Source organism: Cavia porcellus, unplaced genomic scaffold (genome assembly GCF_034190915.1).
Source record: "Cavia porcellus strain 051 isolate PalLab524CR breed Dunkin Hartley unplaced genomic scaffold, mCavPor4.1 scaffold_33, whole genome shotgun sequence".
Lineage (NCBI taxonomy): Eukaryota > Metazoa > Chordata > Mammalia > Rodentia > Caviidae > Cavia > Cavia porcellus.
Genome location: NW_026947516.1, coordinates 11,470,789 through 11,493,633, shown reverse-complemented (window position 1 = coordinate 11,493,633; position 22,845 = coordinate 11,470,789). Strand labels below are relative to the sequence as shown.

General features: G+C 40.8%; 1 protein-coding gene across 2 annotated transcripts in view; it reads right to left on the bottom strand.

Annotated features, from left to right (window-relative positions):
* The window catches only part of Clcn4 (chloride voltage-gated channel 4), a 72,966-nt gene that overhangs the window by 17,026 nt on the left and 33,095 nt on the right, over positions 1 to 22,845 (bottom strand). For both annotated transcript variants that reach the window (XM_013144716.3, XM_003462897.5), the window contains exons 5-11: positions 19,791 to 19,978; positions 17,006 to 17,128; positions 10,959 to 11,165; positions 10,757 to 10,837; positions 9,159 to 9,704; positions 4,926 to 5,112; positions 3,589 to 3,987 (exon numbers count right to left, since the gene is read on the bottom strand). In XM_013144716.3, the coding sequence (XP_013000170.1) occupies positions 3,589 to 3,987; positions 4,926 to 5,112; positions 9,159 to 9,704; positions 10,757 to 10,837; positions 10,959 to 11,165; positions 17,006 to 17,128; positions 19,791 to 19,978 (1,731 nt within the window). The remainder of the gene's footprint in view (positions 1 to 3,588; positions 3,988 to 4,925; positions 5,113 to 9,158; positions 9,705 to 10,756; positions 10,838 to 10,958; positions 11,166 to 17,005; positions 17,129 to 19,790; positions 19,979 to 22,845) is intronic.

Sequence of the window (22,845 nt, the reverse complement as noted above, 5' to 3'; positions counted from 1 at the left end):
ATCTGGGTTGGAAAAGAAACCAAAAAAAAAAAAATCCCAAAATGCACATTTTTAAGGAGACATAAAAAGAGGAAGTGCACTAAATACTAGTGCCTTTTTAAAATGTTTTTATTTCCTTCTGATTTTTTCCAATATTCGATGACTGTGTATTACTTTTACTTTAGAAAATGTAATACACATCATTTTAACTGTTTTAAGTTCAAGTAGTTAAATCTTTTTTTAAAATGTTTTTAATGTAGGAGGCTTATTACACATTCTACCAACACTAACGCCAGTGGTCACAGCTCCTGAAAAATGATGCATATTTTATGAGCACATGCTAAGGTTATTCAACTTGACATTCCGCTTTCTAGGAGTAATGGTGCCAGATGCAAAAAGAGTAAATAATAAAGTGTTGGTGAGATGAATTTCACAAACTATAATAGATTAAGAAACTTTTAAAGATGAAAATAATTACACATTTAATAAATAATTGAATGACTTCAGAGTAATGGTTCTCAATTGGGAGTAATTTTGACCCCACCTTCAGGAGAAATTTGGCAATGTCTAGTAACATTTGGGGTTCTCACAAATAGAAAGGGAAGATGTTACTGGCATCTAAGGGGTTAAGACCAATGACCCTAGCCAACATCCTACAATGCACAAAAGAGATCCTCCCACAAAGAACGATCCAGCTCCAAATGTCAGTAGTGTTAAGGTTCAAAAACTGTACAGTAATTGTGTTTTTTAAGGAGGCAGTATTCCATCATTGTGTTCATTAAAATATATCTGTAAGGGAGATGCAATTAATGAGAAAGTCTAAAACGGAAAATTGGAAGCAACCAGCATAGTGGTCAGTACAAACATGATATGTAAAAAGGACTACAATGAAGAGAAATCAGATTATTTTACAAGTCATTGCCTGCTAAGGCATGGAGAAGTCCTTGTACATATATATCTCTCTATATTTTAACTTCCTCAGCAGAAAATAGTTGATACCACTATTCTCTATGACCTTCCCCCAAAATTAACAGCCTGCCCAAGCAGAAACCTCGTTATCGCTAAATAGTTTATCTCCCAGACCTGACATTTATTTTCTGGTTCAGTCCTGGATGTAGATCCCTTTGTGCAAGCAAGTATCTTCCACTGCTAGAGAATCATTATTAAGTCCTCCATCAGACAAAAAAAAAATTTTTTTTTAGTTTCCTTAACTCTTCAGCATAACTCTAACTTCTCATCTCTTTAATCATTTCTGAGGCTTCCTACCAAGTCCTCTCTGAACCTTTCCTACCTTAATTGCAGAATTCAAGACTAGGAGAGGCTGAGCCTTGCTGAGTACAGGAAGTGCCTCATATTCCCAAAGACAATGAGAGGTAAAGGCCCGTTACCAGGAATTTGAACAAGGGTCATCCACGGCCTCCCGTGTTCATAATCTAAAGATGATTCCCTTGCTCAGGTGCTGTTAGCTTGTTTTCTAACAAAAGCAATAGCTGTGCTTTGGCCTTCTACAGATGGATTGAAAATTACTAAATATTTTCAGCTCCATGTCAGCAGCTGCTACAATTTTAAACAAGACATGTTATTTTCCTCATTTACTGTTCTTTTCTTACCGTAATTACATCTATCCTATGATAATCTTTCCTCCCACACCCCCAAAAGTGAAAGTGATATGGAACACTTTTAGCAAAATGCTAATGTTACATTTCTACATTCATAAAAGGACATACGACTTCTCAAAAACAGGTCACGAATTTCTCCACAAGAATACAGCGGCTCTTCTCTTCACAGATTAGGAAAACAGCTTTTCTGATTCCTTGGAGAGAAACACCCCCTGCCTTTCCACAAACCATGTAAATAGCAGTTTCTACACTATTATCGGCCTGATTGAAAGCACAGAGGTATTATTTACACTGTGTGGTGCCTCTTCAGACATTCCAAACATAGCTTCAGAGAGAGTGCTCGCTTGCAAAGCCTGAATTTCTTTTCTAACCAGTTGATGCCAATTACTGCTTCCCACTTGATTACAGTAATGGATTTCAGCAAAATTAGTAAGCTGTTTCTTAGCAGGTGTGCCTACAGCTACACAATAGGTAATGAATTCTGTGACATTTATTTCTTGAGTTTCTAAATTTCAACCTCTGCTTAGAAAATTTTAGGGTTTGAATAAAATTTTAAAGGCTGCTGATTACATTATTTAAAACAAACCCAACCCTCTTAAATAACCTTTTCAAAACCTCACTATTTGTATGGCAATATTTCTCTGAGACAGGACCTACAATAAAGACAAGCATCACTGGGCACTCAAGCACAAACTGGCTATGGTGTCCAAAATGTAAAATCGATCTTTGCTTTGAGGGACCTAAACACACTGAGCAACAAACTAAAATTAGAGGGTATAACTTATCTAAACTAATGTTTATAAAATTTTTGAGCCAGATTCTTTAAAGAAATTTTTAAAGCTGTTTATCATAGAGAAGAGGTATTACAAGTTGAAGAGAAGCACCATGGAAACAGAAACAAAGGCAGCGGGGAGGAAACAGTTCTCTGGTGAACAGTGGGGCACTCAGTAGCCATACTCAGGAAAGAAATTCCCACTGACACACATTAGGAACATTGTGGAAGACAGAATGGACAGTAACACTGTCACATGTACATGTGAGCCATGCCACGAGCCCAAGTCGCCCATGGGATGCAGGGATACTATGCAGATTACAGAGCAATTGTACTCAGCCAGTGGGCATGGCATCTACCATGTGTGTGGAGATGGGCTATGCTGGTCTTCTATGAACCCTGAAATCCCCAGGACTCCAACCCACTGAGGTTCTCTGCTCCTATTTCTGAGCATGTGGTCTCTAAGGTTCTCCTCATGAGACTCGCCCAGGCCTCTCTCCCTCTGTCTTTGGAATCCTCCTACCTCCTAGTTCCCTTCTGAAGGAGCCAGCATACCAACTTTCTCTGGGCTATCTGTCTTCAGGGAACCTCACCTGGGAATCATCCCTCTCTCCTACCCCAACTCAACAGCCTGCCCTCCTCCTTTGGCTGATTTCAGTTCAAATGTAAAGAGAAAATAACCACACAGAACTGATGTCTATCAATGCTGTTCATTAACCCATGTGGGCCTCTATCTGGTGTAATGGGACATAATTCATTCAACGCAGCAGAAGCCTGTGCTTTAGCTAGCAAAGTATCAGGAAGAGACCTTATCATCTAAGTGAGGTGGTTAACCTGTCAGACGGCAGAACTCTGAGATCAGCTCAGCACAGGCCACTCTGGGATCTCATACCATCCCTGCTCCTTCTTAGCTTCAACCAATAATCCCCTAAAACAGCAGCAGCAGCTACAGTAGCTTGCCCCTGATCTGCACACACAACACTCTCTGGCCAGGAACACCTACCCCAGGACTTGAGTTGAAATCTTGGGAAATGTTTGCATTGGCATGGATGGGAAGCCTAGGGGGAATTCAGGAACTTGACTCAGTCAAATATGCATTTTAACAGATCTGCACTGCAGCTTGAGAGCACTTGCCTTACTAAACATTCTTTCGAACACCTTTGATAATTCTAGGGGTACAAAGGCTGCTTGGAAAAACGTGAACCTCTCTTTCCTTACTTATTGCAAGGATCAGCTCCCTCCTCTGAGCAAACCCAATGAGACGCTCAGAGTCTCTGGAGACCACCACAGGGAAGCCGTTGTAGTCTGTCTCCTTGATGAGCGTCTCCACATCCTCCACGGTCATGCTGTCCTGGGTGAGCACAGACAGTGGAGGCTCTCCCCGCCTGGGCCGCATCACATCAGTGGCCAGGGTGCGGTGGGTGAACTCATCCTTCACATCCAGAAATGGGTACCCGTTCAGGTGGATGTGGGCCTCGTAGATGCCCTCTTTCCCAAAGGCATCGGCCACCCACTTGCTGGTCACAGCTGCTGCCATCAAGGGCACAATGTACTCCAGACCACCCGTTAATTCAAACATGATGACCACCAGAGATACCGTCATCCTGGTCACTCCACCTGCAACAGAAAAGTGAGACTCTAAAACTTAACCCTGAACCCTCAGGAGGGTGTGATTTGTGGAAACTGAGAGGCTCACGGGCTGTAAAAGCAACTCAATCCAAGTTCTTTAAATCCTACCCATATTTGCTCCAATAAGAGGTTCCCAGGAGATGCTGTCCATGTTGGAACCCTGGAGCTCAGACCAGGATCTCTTAAACTCAGTCTTGCATCAGGGAGCTGTAAGTCACCTGACTGGAGGCTCTTGGCCAATAAGGGACCCTGGGTTATAGATTAACTCAGGCCACTTCCTGGCTTTTCTGTGAGTGGATCCTACATACCCTATACAGGCTTCTGCCTGATAAAGGAACCCATAAATTGGAAAATTGTAGAGATTTGAGGGATTAGATTGGAGATGGACACAACTTTGAATTCCATAGTATTCAAAAAGAGAATCCAAACTGATTCTTAATTGTCTGATAAACCTAAACCAGGGTTTCTTAGCTTCAGTACTAGAGACATTTGAGATTGGATCATTTTGTTGTCAGGACTCTCCTGCATACTACAGCAAGTTTAGCAGCATCCCTGCAGCCCTACCCACTACATACAAGTGGAATGAACAAAAGACTTTCCAGGTGTCTCAAAGGATGCAAAATCATTCCTGATTGAGAACCAGTGTTCCAGGTATACCGCTATGAAATGGTGGAGATTCCATCAGACTGGGCTTCTGAATGACCAGGTGGAAAAGATTCCTGCTAACCCATGCTCTATTCTATTCTATTCTATTCTATTCTATTCTATTCTATTCTATTCTATATAGTAAAAAGGATATAAGTTTGGTACATGTTAAGCCACTGACATGGTGGAGTTTACTTTTTATCACAGCACAACCTAGCTTATGCTGAATAATGCCAATGAGGAAACCCACTCCTCCTCCATCCCCCCACCTGTGGACATACCTAGGCAAGCTGCAGCTCCCACCATTGCATAAAGTCCTGGGGTGACGCAGTCTGCCCCAGGTCTGCACCAGTTCCTGAAGATGATCCAGTCATGGTGATGGTAAGCCAGCTGCTCCACACCAATCCCCACCATCCTGCCCGCCATGGCCCCCACAGCCATGCTGGGGATGAAGAGCCCTGAAGGGATCTCAAGGGAACACAAAGAGAAAAGTAGCCTGAGGGAAGGAGGCCAAGTTCCAATCTCCCAACCCTCAGGAAACACGGTCCCTTTCCACAAGCTTATATTTGACTGAAGCCTTCAAAAGAGGTGCAGCTCTACAAAACAGGTCAGCTGGGAAAAGGTGGGACAAGCGATTTGACCTGCTTAGTCAGTAGAGTCTACTGCTACTTGGGCAGAATGCAACTTGACACTTTGATTTCCTCTCCTTCAAAAGCTAGCCAGTGTGCCCACTGTGGATTAAAGAATGATAAGCCTCACTGCCAATAACATTCAAAGTGCACATCTGTCACCAGAGACTCTCAGCACTTTTTTGCTCCCCTTGCTGTGTCATTCAGATTGGCTTTGAAAATTAAATGTCAAGCCACAGCATGAAAGTGGAAAAGAAGGCCCTGATACTTCTCCCAGGTAAAAAGGGAGAAAAAAAATGCTGAATGCATCATTGTGGCTGCCCTGGATCTTCCAGAGGGCCTTTCAAGGGCTCATGGTCCTCTTGAAAGGATGAAGCCTGTCAGAAAAGAGCTGAAGAAAGGTTCCCTCTTCCTAACAAAGTACATATTCTGATATATCCATCCAGATTACACACTACATAACCTAAGAGATGTGGCTTACCAGTGTGTTTTCTATTGAGTGAGAATACTGTACATTTGGTTTCTCTGATGGCCATACAGAACATGCCCAGCTCCCTTGTGGTGATTCCACTTGACCATGGGTCCTGAGCTGCAGCTGCCTTTCTGTCTGGCCTGCGGTCATCAACCTGAGCATCTAAGCAGATCTTTAATACAACGACAGTTTCAATTCCCAAGTTTCAATTCCCACATGCAATTTCTAGATCTTGGAACACTCCTCAGCACTGTTGTTTTCTGAGTAACCCCTTATTCCACAGTCACCGAATCTCCTGTTACTTCCAAGTAGACCCTTCTCAAAAAAGTAATAAAACAATGCTACTATCATAGCATCTTCCTTGGACACTAAATTAAATCCTTTCGCTAGGAGCTGATGGATCCAAGCCAGTCAGCTGTTGGACCAAGTCCACCCATCCTTGTTCTGAAGACACAAATCACAGTTTGTGATTATGCACTCAAGACTGTCATCTCTTAGACTTTTTAAACAGACAGAATTCAGATGAAGTTGATGGTGCATTCTGGGAGGCTGAAGCAGGAGGATCACAATTTCAAACCCAATGTGGATATCTTAGCAAAACTATGTCTCAAAATTAAAAAGAAAAAAGGGCTGGGAATATAGCTTAGTGTCAAAGTCCTCCAGAGGGGAGAGACACACATAAAAAGAGACAGAGATAGATAGATAGATAGATAGATAGATAGATAGATAGATAGATAGATACAGAGACAGAGAGAGACAGAGACAGAGATAGAGAGAAGAAACACAGAAATATCACAGAGAAAAGAACACTTATGGAACAAAAAAGGGGACTCTGCGGACTGGATGATAATCTGAGTGTTGGTTATACAAACACATGTTGTTTTGTGAAAATTCACTTGTGCATATCTTTGTATAAATAATATATTTTTATAAAACTTTTCCAGAAACTATAAGCAATTATTTGGAGATGACAATACATGATATATGTAACACTGTTGCCCCCTAAATGACATGTTTGGAAATTTTGTTTTAGTTTTTTTCTTCTCCTTAAAATAAAATGGATTAGGAAAAAATGAAAACTAAAAAAAAAAAAATTAAAAAAAAATAAGGATGGGAGTAATGACAATGAAACTATAAGCAATATAGAAACAACCCAAATGTCTATCAAAGGATGAGTGGGTAAAAAATGTGAAATAGTCATAGAATAAAATACCATCCAGCCAAGAAAAAGAATGATATACTGCTACCACATGAACCTTGAAAACACCATGTTCTGTGAAAGAAGCCCAAGACAAAAAGCAAACATTCCATCTCATTTATATAGAATGTCCACAACAGGTGAATCCAACAGACACACACAGCAGGTAAGTGGCTGCCAGCAGCTGGAAAGAAGGGAGAAAGGGGAGCAACACTAATGCAGATGGGGTCTCCTCCAGGGAGAATGAAGATGTTCTGAGAGCAGACAGAGGTGTCGCTGTACCATATCATGAGTGTACTTAATGCCAATGAAGTGTACGGCTTCAAGCCATTAATTTTATGTTGTGTCAATTTTACCTCAATTTAAAAAAAATACCAAAAACACTAATAATTCAGTGTCAGGGCCCATAAAAGAAAGCTCTTTGGGAAGGCTTTTGAAGTATATCTGAACTGATTCAGCAGAGCATTTTAAAAAAGAATGAAAGTTCTGTGCTTTTTTACCCTTTAAAATTAAAAACAAACCCAAAGGAAATAAACTTTGAAAGCCAATACAGAAAGATGGCACATGACACAGAGGAGGAAAATGACTTTTATGACCCTGGATTTCTTATGAGCAACTTGCAGACTAAAGGATGCTAGCATAAAAATCTTCAAAGAAAGAGAACTGTTAATCCAGAATTTTATATCAAGTAAAAATAATGAAAATGCAGGAGAAGTAAGACACTTGCAGATAAAGAAAAGCAAAAAGAATTCATCACTCACAAACCTCATTCTCAAGAAATAGGAAAGGAAGCTCTATAGAGGAAATTATAGCATAAGATAAATTTTAAGTATGGACAGTAACAGATATGGCAGACACTGGCCTATAATGTAAGAGATTATTTTTCTTAAATTCTTTAAACCATGTTGACTGTTGAAAGCAAATATTGTAAGTTATTCGGTAGGATTTTCATTGTATCCGAACATAATATATACAACCACTATACTGGAAACGGGAGAGTTAAACTATTATATGAAGTGCATCTTCATTTTACCTGATGTGGTGAAATATTCATTCTAAGGAGGCCATGAAAGGTTAATCATGCATATTATAATCCCTAGAAACACTACAGAAAGTGACCTTCTTTATTCCTAGAAATACTCATTGACCTACAATCTACTCGGGTGCTATGGCCATTTCAGTTATCTGACTGCATTAATGTTTATCTGTATACATTTCCCCATCCTTTTACTTTGTGCATTTATATTTGAAGTATAGCTGGGGATTTAGCTCAGTGGCATAAGTGCCTGCATTGCAAGCATGTGGTCATGAGTTGGATCCCCGATTGAACTAAGTACCAATAAAAAAAAGACCCTGTATATTTGAAGTATATTTCTTATAGATAGTTAAAAAAGCTATCTTCTCTGATTTCAGTATGATAATGGAAGCATGTGATATCACACACACTTTGAGAGGACCCTGGCCACCCAGACATGGCTTGCAGGGCTTAGGGTGGGCCTTAGTTGTAGAATGCTTGCCTAGCATGCACAGGCCCTGGGTTCTATTCCCAGCAGAGATGGGGCGGAGGATGAGGAGAAAGTAAGTGTGAGGGTCTCCACGAAATCCCCCTGCCATGGCTCCAGTCTTATCCAAGCCAAGGACATGCTCACTTTTTGGTCTCATGGCACTGGCATGGAACACAAGTTGAGCACTCAGTCTGGAGATCAGTCTCCAAACATCACATTTACCTACATGTCTCCCAGACCTGTGGGTCCTTCAGAGGTATCAGTTTATATTAAGCTTGAGTCCCTCGAGCTTAGTCCCAGGATGCAGTGGGTGCAGAAAGTACATTTACTGATCCAAACAGGGCCAACTCTGGGCTTCTTCCACCACCTGCACTCACCCAGCCAGCAGGTAAATCTGTGCCTACCACCTGGTCTGGGAAGGCTTGAACTGGGTTTGTTACCTAGCTCTGTTTCCCATAAACTGTAGGTCTAAGCAATCCACCTACAGCCTCTGAGCCTTAGTTTCCTTGATTGTAAAATAGGATCAAAGTCTCTACTCCATAGGCTTGTGTTTATTAAGTGATTTGTTTTCTGTTGATTAAAAGAATGTCAGGGAAATAGATCATTCAATAAGGTCAGTTCCCCTCCCCCTTACATCATAATTTTATTTTAGAACATAGGGTGCTGTCCCCAGAAAGACATGCCCCCCATCTCCCTTCCCCTTCACTTACCTTCATGCCAAAGGTAAATATGGTAATGACGATTTTGAAGATCAGGGCCAGGGCCAGTTGCCACATGGCTGTGTAAACCCCGACCCCCGCAGGCCGGTCTGGAATGTCATCCACAGGCCGGGTCATATTGGGGTCGTTGATGTAGTCACAGAGCTGGGAAGACTCAAGGGCCCCACAGTCATTGAACAGCTCAGAAATGAGCTCACTGGTGCTCTGGCGTGTGTAGGGGTTGGGATAGGCGATAATGGCAGTGATGGCTGTCACCACAATGACCTCCAACACCGGGTACTTCCCCAGCCTGGTGGTTTTGCGCCTCCTGCACCAGGCGATGTTGCATCGAGTGAAGAGGGTTCCCCACAAACCCCCAAAGACCCCAAGCAGGATGAAGGGGAAGAGTTCAGCCATATACCAGGGTGTGTGATATTCCACGTAAAAGAGAACCAGGCGGCTATTCCCAAAGGGGTTGATGGATCGCAGTGTGAAGGCTGCCACCAAGGCTGCAAAAAATGACCTCCACAACGTCTTCAAGGGAAAGTAGTAACTGACCTGGGACAAAGAATTAGAAAATCAGAAGCTGGCCAGAGAAACAGCAGCTCCGAGCCTTCCTCCCTCCCTTGGGTGAGCAGTCACCTATGGTACTTGGCATGCAAGACACAAGCTAAGACCAAAGGAGGATCACACTCACTTCATCTAGTTTTAAGTGTGTTCAAAATGCTCCAACAATGACATTTAAAGAAATCTAACTAAGCCAAAAAGTGCCATTGATTCCAATGAAGGTGGGTTTGTGCTACACTTTTAAGATCAATAAAAGGCTGGAGTGTAACTCAGTGATAGAGCATGTGTTTAACGTGTTCATGGCCATGGGTTCCATCCTCAGTACTCTCAAAAGAGAGAGAAAGACAGAGAGAGAGTTAAATAAAATATATATGTGTAAATACTGTTTGTGGCACAAGGACATCCTAAAAGCAAACAAACTCTGGATTTGATTCTGTAGCAAACACATGGAAAACTCTGGCCCACAAGTCAACTCCGGCCCGGGGAATATACCATTTGTATGGCATATTAATTAAGAATGTTTTTTTGCGATTTTAAATAGTTGGAAAAGAAACAACTTGTGACATGAAATAGTCATTCAAAAGAAGAACAATTTTCATTGCATGTGAGATTGTATAAAATCCAAAGTTTGATGTCCATAAGGAATGTTTACAGGGCATAGAGCCATGCTCATTCACGGACACATCATGTGGTTACTTTTCTCTTTACAATAGCACAGTTGATTGACTGTAGGAGAAATCGTGTGACCCACACAGTCCTTTTCAGAAAACATTTGCTAACCTCCTTTCTGGTTCCAAATCCAAGGTGGAACCTATCTTGGTTATGAGGAAGAGAGAATATTATAAATCTTCCCACAAAATTATATTGGCCCTTTTTAAAACAGCATTTGAAAATATATTTAACAGTGCAAAATGCAGAATCTTAATTAAGTGTAGAAAGCTTTTTCAATACTTCTATGAATCTAAACTTCAGAGGGTAGGAAATAAAGGCTCATCCACATGGGCCTACCAACCATCCACATATGCCTTCCTGACCGTTCTCACCTCCTCCAGACTGAACAGCACACCCCCGATGGGAGCACCAAATGCCACGGACACCCCAGCAGCAGCTGCAGCTGAAAGTACCTACAAGGCAAAGGGTTCTAAGTAGGCTCATGGGCCTTCCCTGAAGGCAGACTGATGCAGGATACAGAGGCAGGGCTCTGACGAGAAGCCTGCCCTGCAGGTAGAAGCTCAGTCAGCTCACCTCACGCCTCTTGCCTTCATTCTTGCTATACTTGGAGAAAAGGCTGCTGAAGAAGTTGCCACAGCAACAAGCCACATGCACCAGAGGACCTTCTTTCCCAAGGCTCAGGCCAGAGGACACAACCAGAACCAGGGTGACCGTCTTGATTAGCAGGGTCCACTTTCCCAAGTAGCCCCTGATGATAAAGCCACTCAAAATGGTCTTTATCTGAAAGAAGACAGTGAGAGGAATGAACTGCTTCAATTCATGCTTGGAAAAAGAGATATAGTGCCTCTGGGCTAGAGTCTCTAAAACAAAAAGAAAGGTGACTATTTCAGCTTTTGATTTGTCTGTAATTTTATAGGATATTAACAGATATATTCCAAGACTGCAGCTGAAAACTCAGTACTAAACCTAATATATATTTTATTCTTTCCTATGCATACGTACCTATGATAAAGTTTAATTTTCAAAGTAGGCAGCGTAAGAAGTCAACAACGTTAGCTAGTGGTAAAGGAAAACAATTATAACAATTGAAACACATTTTCCACTCATGTCTTCCACCCACAAATTCAATGATTTTTTCCATTGCAACTAAACAGTCATCACACCGTAGCCACAACATCGGCAGTTTGAGATGGGGCAGCAAAACGAACATGAAATGTGTTTTCCTTTCTCACAATTTCACAAAGAGAAGATTCATTCTTACCACAGATCTTAGCAAACTCAGCACACCGTTTTCTCTGTAACTAACAACTTTCACCTCTTCACTTACAAGAGCCACTTGACAGCTTCTTGTTGGCATAGTCCAACTGCTGGCATCACTACTCTGGTGCCTTGGGAAGCCATTACTGATTAAAGTAACCATGACCTGAATACAAGCAGTGCAGTACTGTGAGAGAGTCTGTTTGATAACTGAGATAGCCATTAAAGAGTTAAGTGAGTGGGTAGCATACACTCTGTGGATATGCTGAATAAAGGGATGATTCGTGACCCCGGCAGAACAGAGTAGGATGACAAAAGATTTGATCACACTGCCAAAAGAACAGTGTGCAATTTTTATTGTCCAAATCTCTCCTATCTTTGTTTCTTTTTTAATTTTAATATTCTTAGTATAATCTTAGAAAACAAAGCTATTCAGTATTGTAGTAAAACACCTCTAGGAGATGTAAAAAACGCTTGAAAGAATGAGGACCCCTTCTTTTCCACTGAGGGAGAACTGTCTTGCTCCATTTTTAAACTTGCTTTATATTGTAAGTGTCAAGTAATGACTTTCTTCCTACAGCTGCACTTGAGTCTTTGAATGTATTTAGAACTGAACTGGGTATCAGTTTCAGTGACTGACTATGTTTATTGAAGTCCACTATTCTAAATGGCATTCTTTTGGGTACAGAAGCATCATCAATGGCCAAATAACTTTTCTACCTCCAGCCTCTCCTCCAAACAGGCTAAAATGGAATGAATGTTTACTGCTGAACCAGCTACTTACAAGCTCCTAATCATAGATTAATTGGATAGTGCATCAGACAATGAAATTCCTAGTCCATTTCTGTTTTCCCATTGTGTAATACATAATAGGACAATGCTATCTCTTATCGGTGTCACTTATGTAACTTCAAAATGCTTCCTTGTGGGCCCTACTCTGCCAAGTAAGTACTTTTTCAAATAGCTATTACAATCCTTTTCAAACTTAGGGCTCATCAGAATTACTGGGCGAATTCGAAAAAATTGAGGGAAAACTGGTTCTCCACACACAGCTGTGTTGTAATTCTTCTGAGGTGCATCTAAGGTGCAGGAAGTTTGATGGCATCCCCAGGTGATTTTAAAACACTCCACTCCTGGAAAGACCAGTACAAACATTTCTGATTTCTCAATATTTAAGGGACAGCCCTGAAGCAAACTAATCAAGTTCTAAAAGGTCATGGACAGGACCATTTTCATGTCAGGAATTATTAATGTCGATCTGTTTCTTAATTCAAGGAAAAAGAATGGGGAGGTGAGAGAAAAGAAGAGGGAGAAAGCATACTAGCAAGTGTGTTTGTGTGTTTCCCCGTAAGTTCTTTGAGCTCCTTGAACATACATAAAGTCTCCTAGCTATAGGCAGAAAGGATTTCTTAAGCTAGTCTTTAACTCATGGCAGATGAACTAGCAGTGGTTAAACTAGTCTTTAACTAGTGGTAGTTGTCTTAATTGAGCTTGTGCTCTGGGGATCTCAGATCCTTTATTTAAGGGATGCTTTATTATGCTTGCCACAATCCTAGCCTTTTGTGTTGCCTTGAATAAAATTATCTGTAATTTTTTGTCAGTTAGTTAATATGGATTTGGACCCCAGGGTACAGTTGAAAAACGTAATACCATTTAGAAAATTACAAGCATCTAAATTATCTGAGCCTTTGCTAGTCATGACATGTGGTGAACTGAACAATGTAATAGGTATTTTGTAATTCTCTAAAATGATTTTATAAAATTGTCATGATCAAATTAGAAACTAAAGAAGGCAAATTCATTCTCAATAGATTCCAACATCCAATCACTTGCTCTCATTTGAATTCACAGTTTGCAGCAAGCAGAGCTTTAACAAGATACATCACAGCAAATCTGTGACTTGATGATGTTACTCTTAAATCCAGAATTCTTTTTGTTTGATAAATATTTGTACAAGGGCTCGTGTTTTGTAAGGAACAGAAATACCACCTGAGAAGCCATGATTCCTTATATAACTGAAAGCAGTTTCTGATGACGCAACAGTAGTTAAAAAAAAAAAAAAAAAAAAAAAAAAAAAGAACACCCTTACTGAGTTCTCTCTAAACTCCAAAGTCCAGGAAACCACGAGTTTCTTTGGAATATACTTTATACAAATTCCATGGCCATTTCTTACATAGCAAAAAAAATTATCTAAATTTACATTTTAAAAATGTTTCCAAGGGAATTTTCATTCTAAGTAATCAAAATGTTTTGGAAGGAAATGCCTTGGAGAATGAAGAACTTTAAAAATGTACCTTGCCCTGAGAGTGGAACTCAGTGGTAGAGGGTTCAGTGGCTGAGAATGGTACCGCTGCTATAATAATGGGGGAAACTTGGCTACTGGTGAGTCATAATAACTAAACTCAATTATAAGATCTCCATTGGTTCCTGATCTTAAAAAGATTGAAGTAAATACTTTTATAGAGAAAAGAATCTATTATGTATTTATATGGCTAAAAGAATGTTGATAAACACAAGCACCCATGTAGTCACTACCAAGTTCAAAAACTAGAAGAGCAAGATACCTTTGAAAGCCCTCTTTGCCTCCCTGGTGGAAGATTTTCCTTCCCTTTATCAGCTCCAATCATGTTTTGCCTTTCTTGATCATTTTAGCAAAATATGTTGTCAGTTTGATTCTTTGTGTATCTATATAAACATAATCATACTTTACATTTTCTTCTGTAGCCTACTTTCTCCACAGGACATCGTAATGTTTTATTTTCATCCATGCAATGTGTTCCTTGTGTTTTTGTCATATAAAAACTTAAATGTTCAACTCGGTATTTTATTTCCTTTGAGGACAGCTGTCACCAAGAAAGATATCCACTTTGGAGAAGATATGTCCAATCAGCCTCTCAAAGATAGAGCTTCTGGTTTAAGCTCTTTGTCTGGAAGATCACCAGTGGAGCCACACACTTCTGGTTCTTGGAAGGGAAAGGATTGCTCAGCATCTCTTTGGAGATCTGCAGAAAGGATTTTTTTTCTATCTTTTCTGCATCTGCATCTGCTTTACATTTTCTACCAATTTTCTACTGCCCATCTCCTTATTTTGCATAAGCTTGAGTCAAAATCACCTATTGATGGGAAACTGCATCATAAACTTGGATACCAATGGTGATCTCTCCTTTTTTATTGTCCAGAATGTACTGAGCTTTGGATATCAAATAAAATAGCTCTACTGTAACTTATGCTTTGAAAATACAAACTGGTCACTGTGCCAGTCATATATTAGAGAGAAATGTGAGATCATGCAAATTTTCTGTCTATTTATGCAGTTTCCTATAGAAGAAATAAAAGGTGAATGCAGAAAAACTGCACCAAGTAGAACCAGGTCATGTAGGAGAACACAAACTGTGCATTATGCACATGTCTCACATGCATGTGTTGGGAATCCCGGCCATCCACAGCTGATGATCTCCCTCCTCTTATCTCTTCACAGTAACTCTTGAGCTGTAACCCTTCTGAAATCCACTTCCACAAGCAAACAAACATTAAGTTTTTTTTTTCACTTCCACAAGCAACATTGTTTTTTTTTTTTTTTCAATTCCACAAGCAAATTCCTTTCTTGTACGTATCACTCAGGACATTTTGTTTGTGTTTGGTTTTACTTTTGGTTTTGGACACAGGATCTCACTGTGTAGCTCAAGCTGGCCTCAAACTCACAGCAATCCTCCTGTCTTGCCTTCCCAAGTACTGGAATTACAGGTGTGCACCCAGGATGCCGGGTTTCACCAAGGAAGTTTTTGAGCATTGTGTCCCCTGGTCCATTTGGCCCATGAGTCCTGTGGGTCTTATTGTGTCATTTTGCATAGCATGGTGTTATGGTTTGTGTCAGGCATCCCCCCCAAAGCCTCATACAGTCATGGAGGCTGCTAAGTCTAGCATTTGTGATTGGTTTATTGTCTAGAAATGGGATTGGTGTGAGTGCTGTGCCTGCCCAGGGGCAGGTGTCAGCATATAATATAGGGCCGAGAAGGAGGTGTGCTTTTCCCATTTTGCCCTTTTTTGCTCTTTCACTCTTGTCTCTTGTGGATGCCATGAATGGCTGACCCTTAGCCATACCACTCTGCTTTGGAGCCAGCTGAGTATGGACTGAAACCCCCAAAAAACTGTAAGCTGAATGAACTGTTCCTTCCCTAATTTTGGATGTTAGGCATTTGTCTCAGCAACAAGAGAAAAGTAAGTAAGACACATGATGATTTTTCAGAGTGCATATTTCTCATTATTGTATGACTGGCTCTACCTAGGAAGTAGGATGGTCATATAGCTTATTTTTTGGCTCCCTGAAGCAGTGAGTAAAAATAAACCATCAAAAATTCAGCATGAAATATTAAGACTTTTTTTCTATCTTTTCTGAAATAAGACCATGTTGAATATTTCTTATGACCATCTTCTAATTACCCCACCCCTTTCTGTGAATTACCTGGACTAGTGTCATTGTTGGAAGGCACCAAAAAAGATATAGATCCACTGCCACAATCAGTCCATAACTCCATCTTCAAACTCACTCTCTCCATTGTCTATAGGCAGTGCTGAAGCACTGACTCAAAGGAGAACTGAACTGCACTGAGTAGAATAAAATACAAAACCTTGTATCATGACTTCTAGCTAAAATACATGTTGTCTGGGCATTTTTGGAAATCAGCCCAATTATTGTACCCAGTAGGTTCCCCCAGGTTTAAATTCAGTCTGAGGCACCCCTCTTGATCAATGATCCCTTACATACTGGTGACATGGAAGTGCTCAAACCTATTTACAAGAACTCCACATTCACAGGAGTTCATTTTTTGTGCATGCACCAGAAGTAGAATTAATCTGTTAAAGGTCACTATTACCTGCAAAAAATGCGGGTTTGGTCATCTGTATACTTTCTCAGCAACAATCCTCCACTGCTGACTTTGTTCACATTACATCACAGACACACCTTATGAGTTACTGCAGTGCCACATTTATGTGGGTGGTTAATGAACTTTGATTCCACAGGCTTTAAGAGTTTGGCCTGGTTTCCTAAGACAGAGGTTTAATCATCTGAGAAGCACCAGAGCAGAAATCTTGAATATACTATACTAATTCTGAAATCAGACTGCTGGGTTCAACTTGAAGCTTACCAGTGCAGTGACCTTGGGCAATTTCCTTAACCTGTACATGCTTTAGTTTCTTCAACTATTAAATGAAGACAAATAGCAGCCTACCTCATAGGCTTATTGTGAGGATTAAATCAATGAATACATGTCAAATGCTTGGAATGGGGCTTAGAACAACAATTCCATAGAAGTATTTGCTATTCTTATTATTGGTACAAAAGCAATTCAGCTATAACTCACCTCTGGTATACCAGAGCCACAGGCGTATGGTGCAAATACGCGCACCAGAGAGACAGCCAAAAATGCAAACAGTAACGCCCACAGGATGTACATTAAGTAATTCACAATATAAGCGCTGGCACCCTAAACGGCAAACACAAAACAAGGAAGAAAACATGAGCAGCAGCAGACCTAAACAACATACCCAACCGTATCCCTCCACCATGAGAGCAACGCTTTGATGGGACTGAGCAGGTTTGTCCCTATCCTGCATAAATAAAAGGGCCAGTGTGGATTTTATCAGCCATTGCTATTGCTACAGTCATACATAATACAGCACTGGGTGTTCCACCGGGAGCTGTTTACACCACTCTTCAACCAGGTGAATCTCAGCAGTAATGGAAACCCTGAATGATCCTGGGGTATAATCACCACTTGTTCTAGAGGTAATAAAAGGTGTGACGCAGAAAACTCTGCCCCGGAGACTTGGGAAGATTTGTTTTGTCTTGTCTGTGGTGGGTTGGTCTCTCATAGCTTTCATTATGGCCACACCTGTACCAGAGCAAGCAACCTCAGAACCAACCCTGTTTCCAAGCCAAATGCCTCAAGTGTGGTCTGTGGACCAGCAGCATCAGCATCACCTGTTAGAAACAGGCACTGTGGGCCCCACCCCAGACCCGCTGAATCAGACACTGGGCGGGGCACAGCTTGGTGTGTTTCAACACACCAGGAGGCCCTCCAGGAGATTCTGACACACACAGGAACAACTAAGAGGCACTATTCCAGGGGAACGTTTGATTGTCTCTTTCTGAATAATTCACTGAGCCATTTACTCCAAATTGATCTGTGGGAAATGTTTTCTTTTCTTTTCTTTGTTTTTCTGAACCAAACACATATTGTGGAGTCTTCTAGGTCAAGGACCTGGTTGGTCTTCTGAGCAAAGGCCTCATTTCTCTAGGCTTCACCTTCTTACCACCAGCTGGGTTACTCAAGAAGGGGAGGAGAGATCATGTATAAGCCCGGCCATGCCTGAGCCAATGTGTGCCCATCAAACGCAAAAACACATACCTGGAGACGGTGCTGCAAACACAGACATATTCACGCCCTATGTGGTGAGAAATTGGGCTGAGGAATACCTTCCACCCAGTTAAATATGACTTTTTTTAGAGGCTAAAAATAACTTCTCACTCTTGTACACAGTAATTCTTTGAATCAAAGTATAAATCTTAAAGCCAAGTGAAAAGATGGATGACCATATTTCCCCCAAACACATACTGCAAGTAGGAGAGAAGAAAAAAAATTTGGTATCCAGCCAATTCAGCCTCCCCATCTCCATTAGCCCAAGTAGACATTTTTTTCTGGAAGTAAAGGAGAGTCCTGAGAACATGTGAGATTTCAAGATCCCTGTCTACTTCTGTGATGTGAAGGAATACATTTTCAATTCCACTGGGAAAGGGGTTTAGCAAAATGGTGAGATGCATTCCAAATATCTTCAGCTGTGGTAAGTCAGTCAGAAAAAAATGTGGGGAGGAAGGAGATAAAGAAATAGATTACATAGATCCTCTAAGCATAGTTCTAGCATGCACAGTCATCCCATCACCTGTAATGTGAAATGTGGTCGCCTAGCTTCTTTCATGTGGCTTCACCAATGACCCCAGCCCTTGGGTAACCACTAAATTCAGATAGAAGTAAACTCTTTGCTGAGCTAAGATTTGTATAAAGATCTGAAGCTCTAATTGCCATAAAGACACACTGTATCTACAGGTCACAGCTATGTTCCATGTAGAGGGGATACTGTCTTCATAGGAGGCCCAAGAGCATCCTCTCTAATGTGATCAGACAATGTAATGGGAGATGGTGACCTCAGTGAGATGTCACTTTCATACTCACCAGAACAGCTATAATCAAAAACAGATACTCATGCAGGTTGGCAAGAAGGTGAACAAATTAGAACCCTCATACACTGCTGGTGGGAATGTAAAATGGTGTATCTGCTTTGGAACACCTTTTGGAAGCTTCTCTCAAAGGTAAATACAGAGTTTCCATTCGACTCAATGGTCCCACTTACACCCAAGTGAAACAAAACACAGCCCCACAAAAAAGCTTGTACATGAAACCTTCATGGGAACAGCATTCGTAACAGCCAAAAAGTGTGTGTGCATATCAGCTGATGGACAGAAAAATAAGATGTGGCCTAGCCATACAATGGAAGATTATCCAGCCACAAAAAGGAAGGAAGTATTGATTCATGCTACATGAAACATGAAAGAATTGGAAAATATGCTAAGGGACACAAAGTCCACATGTTGCACAATTGCATTTATGAGAAATATCCAGAAGAGGCAAATCTATAGACAAAAGTAGATAAATGGTGGCCTAGAGCTGGCAGGTGGGGAGGACATGGGAGTGACTGCTAATGGATATGGGCTTTTTTTCAGGTGGAGGAGATGAAATTGTTCTAAAATTAGATCATGGTGATAGTTACATAACTCTGTGAATGTATTACAATCCATCAAGCTTTACACATTAATGGAAAGACCATATAAATAACATTTCCCTTTAATTAGAAAGGATTAAAACAACCCTATGTCTTCAGCATGATCAAGAAACCACCTTTGGTAAGAAAAGGCCAAATCCAAGGCTTATGACAATACTGTACACACGCTGTGCCCATGAAACAGCAGGGAAGGCTTTTCCGAGTGCAGTATGAGTGCCAGGAAATATTCATGGAAGTTGACAGCAAGGGCGGGCTAGGACCACACAAACTGGTGAGAGACCCCAGCCAGGACCCCGTGTAGACACCCACCTCTGACTGATTTACCAACAGTTCCGACCACTTCTGCCACAAAGGACACTTGTCCCTGTCTTCAAAAGTGGTCTCATTGGATGTCCAGCAGCACTGCTCGTGGCTGTACCAGAAAGCAGACAGGCAGACACCCTCCTTCAGATCGGTCATCCAGTCGACAGCAAGATCGATGACACCGGCCAAGGTGCCTGAAAGATTGAAGCCCGCAGATGAACTCAGCATCGGGAGAATGAACGCGCAGCACAGAACAAACACCCAGCGGCGACCTGGGTTTGCAAGCATGCTGGGGGCTGTGGCCTACATGGGAAGCTTCTTTGATTCTCTTGCAAGTTGTCTCAACATGTATGATGTGAGTAAGGCAGTGTCCAGCCCGATGGGAGAAAGAAGTTTTCAGTGGTTTAAATCAGGTAGAGAAATGTAAGCGTTACACTCTCCTGTCAAGCCACTGGGGCTGAGGGACTTTGGTCATTCATTCGTTTCTAGATGTGTGAAATAGGAATATGCACCATGAGGGACAGAACCCTTTGTGGCTGCTGGAGAAGGACCCTGAGGTCACACAGAGTGACATTTCGTAAGGAAACATGATAACATGGACAAAATGGAGGCATAGCAATTCTGACAGCGTCACATCGCAACTGAATAAAACTTTGCCACTGAGTGTACACTGTACTCTGGAAAACCACCTTCATTAGAACTTTCTGGACTTTTAAAATTATACATAAAGGCTTTGGGTATCTGTAAAAGTAAAGAAAAAGCTAACAGAAATGGAATAAAATAGGTGTAGTTGAGTGGGACACCAGAAGCTGCTTGTGTCTCTTTCCAGAACCACCCATTCTAGCCTGATATGAAAGTCAAGTATGTTGCCAGTAACTTTCCTCAGCACGTCTCTATCCCTGACAGCTGACCCCTCTTTACTATCCTGTCTCACCTTTTCTTATGCCATCCCCACTCCATGTTCAGGGAACAGAGTCTTATCTGCATAGTGGAAAGCACTTCTCTCCTGCACTGGGCAATCTCCTACTTGTCTTCCAGAGTAAAGCATTTCTATTATCTCTTTTGATAGGGCTTCCCTGATTTCCTAAGACTGAGTTGGGAGGCATTTCCAGGATCTCTGTGGCTACCTGTCCTTTCCCCAGTACCATACTTCATGCATGGTGGTATCACAATTAGCTAGATACATGTGTGTGGTGTGTATGCACACATGTGTGTTTGTACTTCCAAAGTTTACAAGTGGGGGGGGGTTACTGATTAGTTTTCAAACCATAGTGGAGATCAGGCCAGGCAACCAGACTCCATGTCCACTCCAAGTGGCTACAGACCACATCTGCCCTGTCTATGTTTTATCTATGTCAGGTACAAGGTTAGAACTATGTATCCATGTTGAATAAATGAGTGCAGTATGCAAATGAATGAAATATCAGAAAACTAGATCTATTCATCTGCTCAAGAGCTACTTATTGAGCACCTACTTCTGTGTGCCAGTTACCCTGTGGACACAGAATTGAGCGAAGTGGCCCCAAGTCCTTGTCTTTATAGAATTGTACCTTGTAGGCGGGGAGGAGATACTAATAATATTAAGTAAATGAATTAGGGTCTCTGCTAGGAGGCAATAAGTGCTACAGACAAAATACAGGACCCTAACAGAGTAGCCAATTCAGAAAACAACGTAGCAATTTCTCGAAAAGTCATTATTTGACCACCACTCCTCAGCAGACTTCTGTGTCCAAGAAAAACGAAAACATTTGCCCACAAAAAGAGTTGTATAAACTATCCCTGGAAATTGATGGAAAAACAAGGTGCTTCCAGGATAAAGAGGAACTAGGGGAATACGCAACCACCAATTCAACCCTACAGAGATTACTGCAGGATATTCTAAAAAAGAAAAATACGAAGAATCCAGAAATAGTGGCAGAGAGGCCACAATGAATGGAGCAGAAAACAAAATGAAGAAGACAAACTGACAACTAATGACAGAAAAAGAGCTCAACAGAAATGAGGCAGAGAAGATTGGATGATAGGAACAGCTATTTTGGAGAAAACAACGTCATAATGGGTAATGCTGATTTAATATCATCTTGCTTTGAAGTCTCATCAAGCTTTTGTTCTTCTGTCTCCATTGGTCTAAACAGGTTGTATCTTATTGGATTTTATTATATAGGATAGTATAAGCAAAAACTTTTATAGACAAGGAGATTATACAGAAACGATTGTTCATTTTCTGTTAGTTGATTCTAAATACCCTGTAATACTGTCATTCTCTTAAATGGTTTTACATTGTTTTGATATATTTGATGCTATCGTATACGAAGTTATACTCAAAGATTTCAAGGAAAGAGACAATATGGTAACTACTTTTATGTCGGGATGATCTTGTGGTGAAACACTATTTTGCTTAAATGGTTATGTTTTGATCTGTGCTGTTTTGCTGTTATGCCCTCTTTTATCTCAATCTGCATTTTATTATTTACTTTTTAATTTTTATCCTTTTAATTAGGGGAAAAATAATTTTAAAAATAGCAGGATATATTATAGTAACCCACTTTGACTTTCCATTATCTTGATTTGAAGCCCTGTATTGCTGTCACCATCTTGTTTTGATTGATGTTCCTCTATTCTGTTTTGCTTGATAGTACCAGGTTCGAAAGTTTAGGCAACAGCTGTGAAGATAGTGGGATTCATTATGACGCCCATTCTGGTTGACTATTATCTACTTTTGAAGACCTATAATGTCTCCAATGTTTTGGTTTTATCAGTTTTGTTCTTTACTGTTTTGTTCAATTTTATTGTGACTGATGATATAGGCAATTCTATTAGAGATAACGGGAGGCACTATGGTAACCATTATTGATCACCTTGTATTATGCTTTTACATTATCTATTATGTCCACCCTTTTGATTTGACTGACTCTGTTCTGTTATGTCACATTTGGTTCTACTCTCTTCCAAAAAAGTAATAAGAACTGTGCGAGCAACAAAACCCCAAATGTGTAATTGTCATTGTACAAAAGAGAGGAAAAGAAAGTGCTCTTAAATGATATAACTGCATGTATGTTTA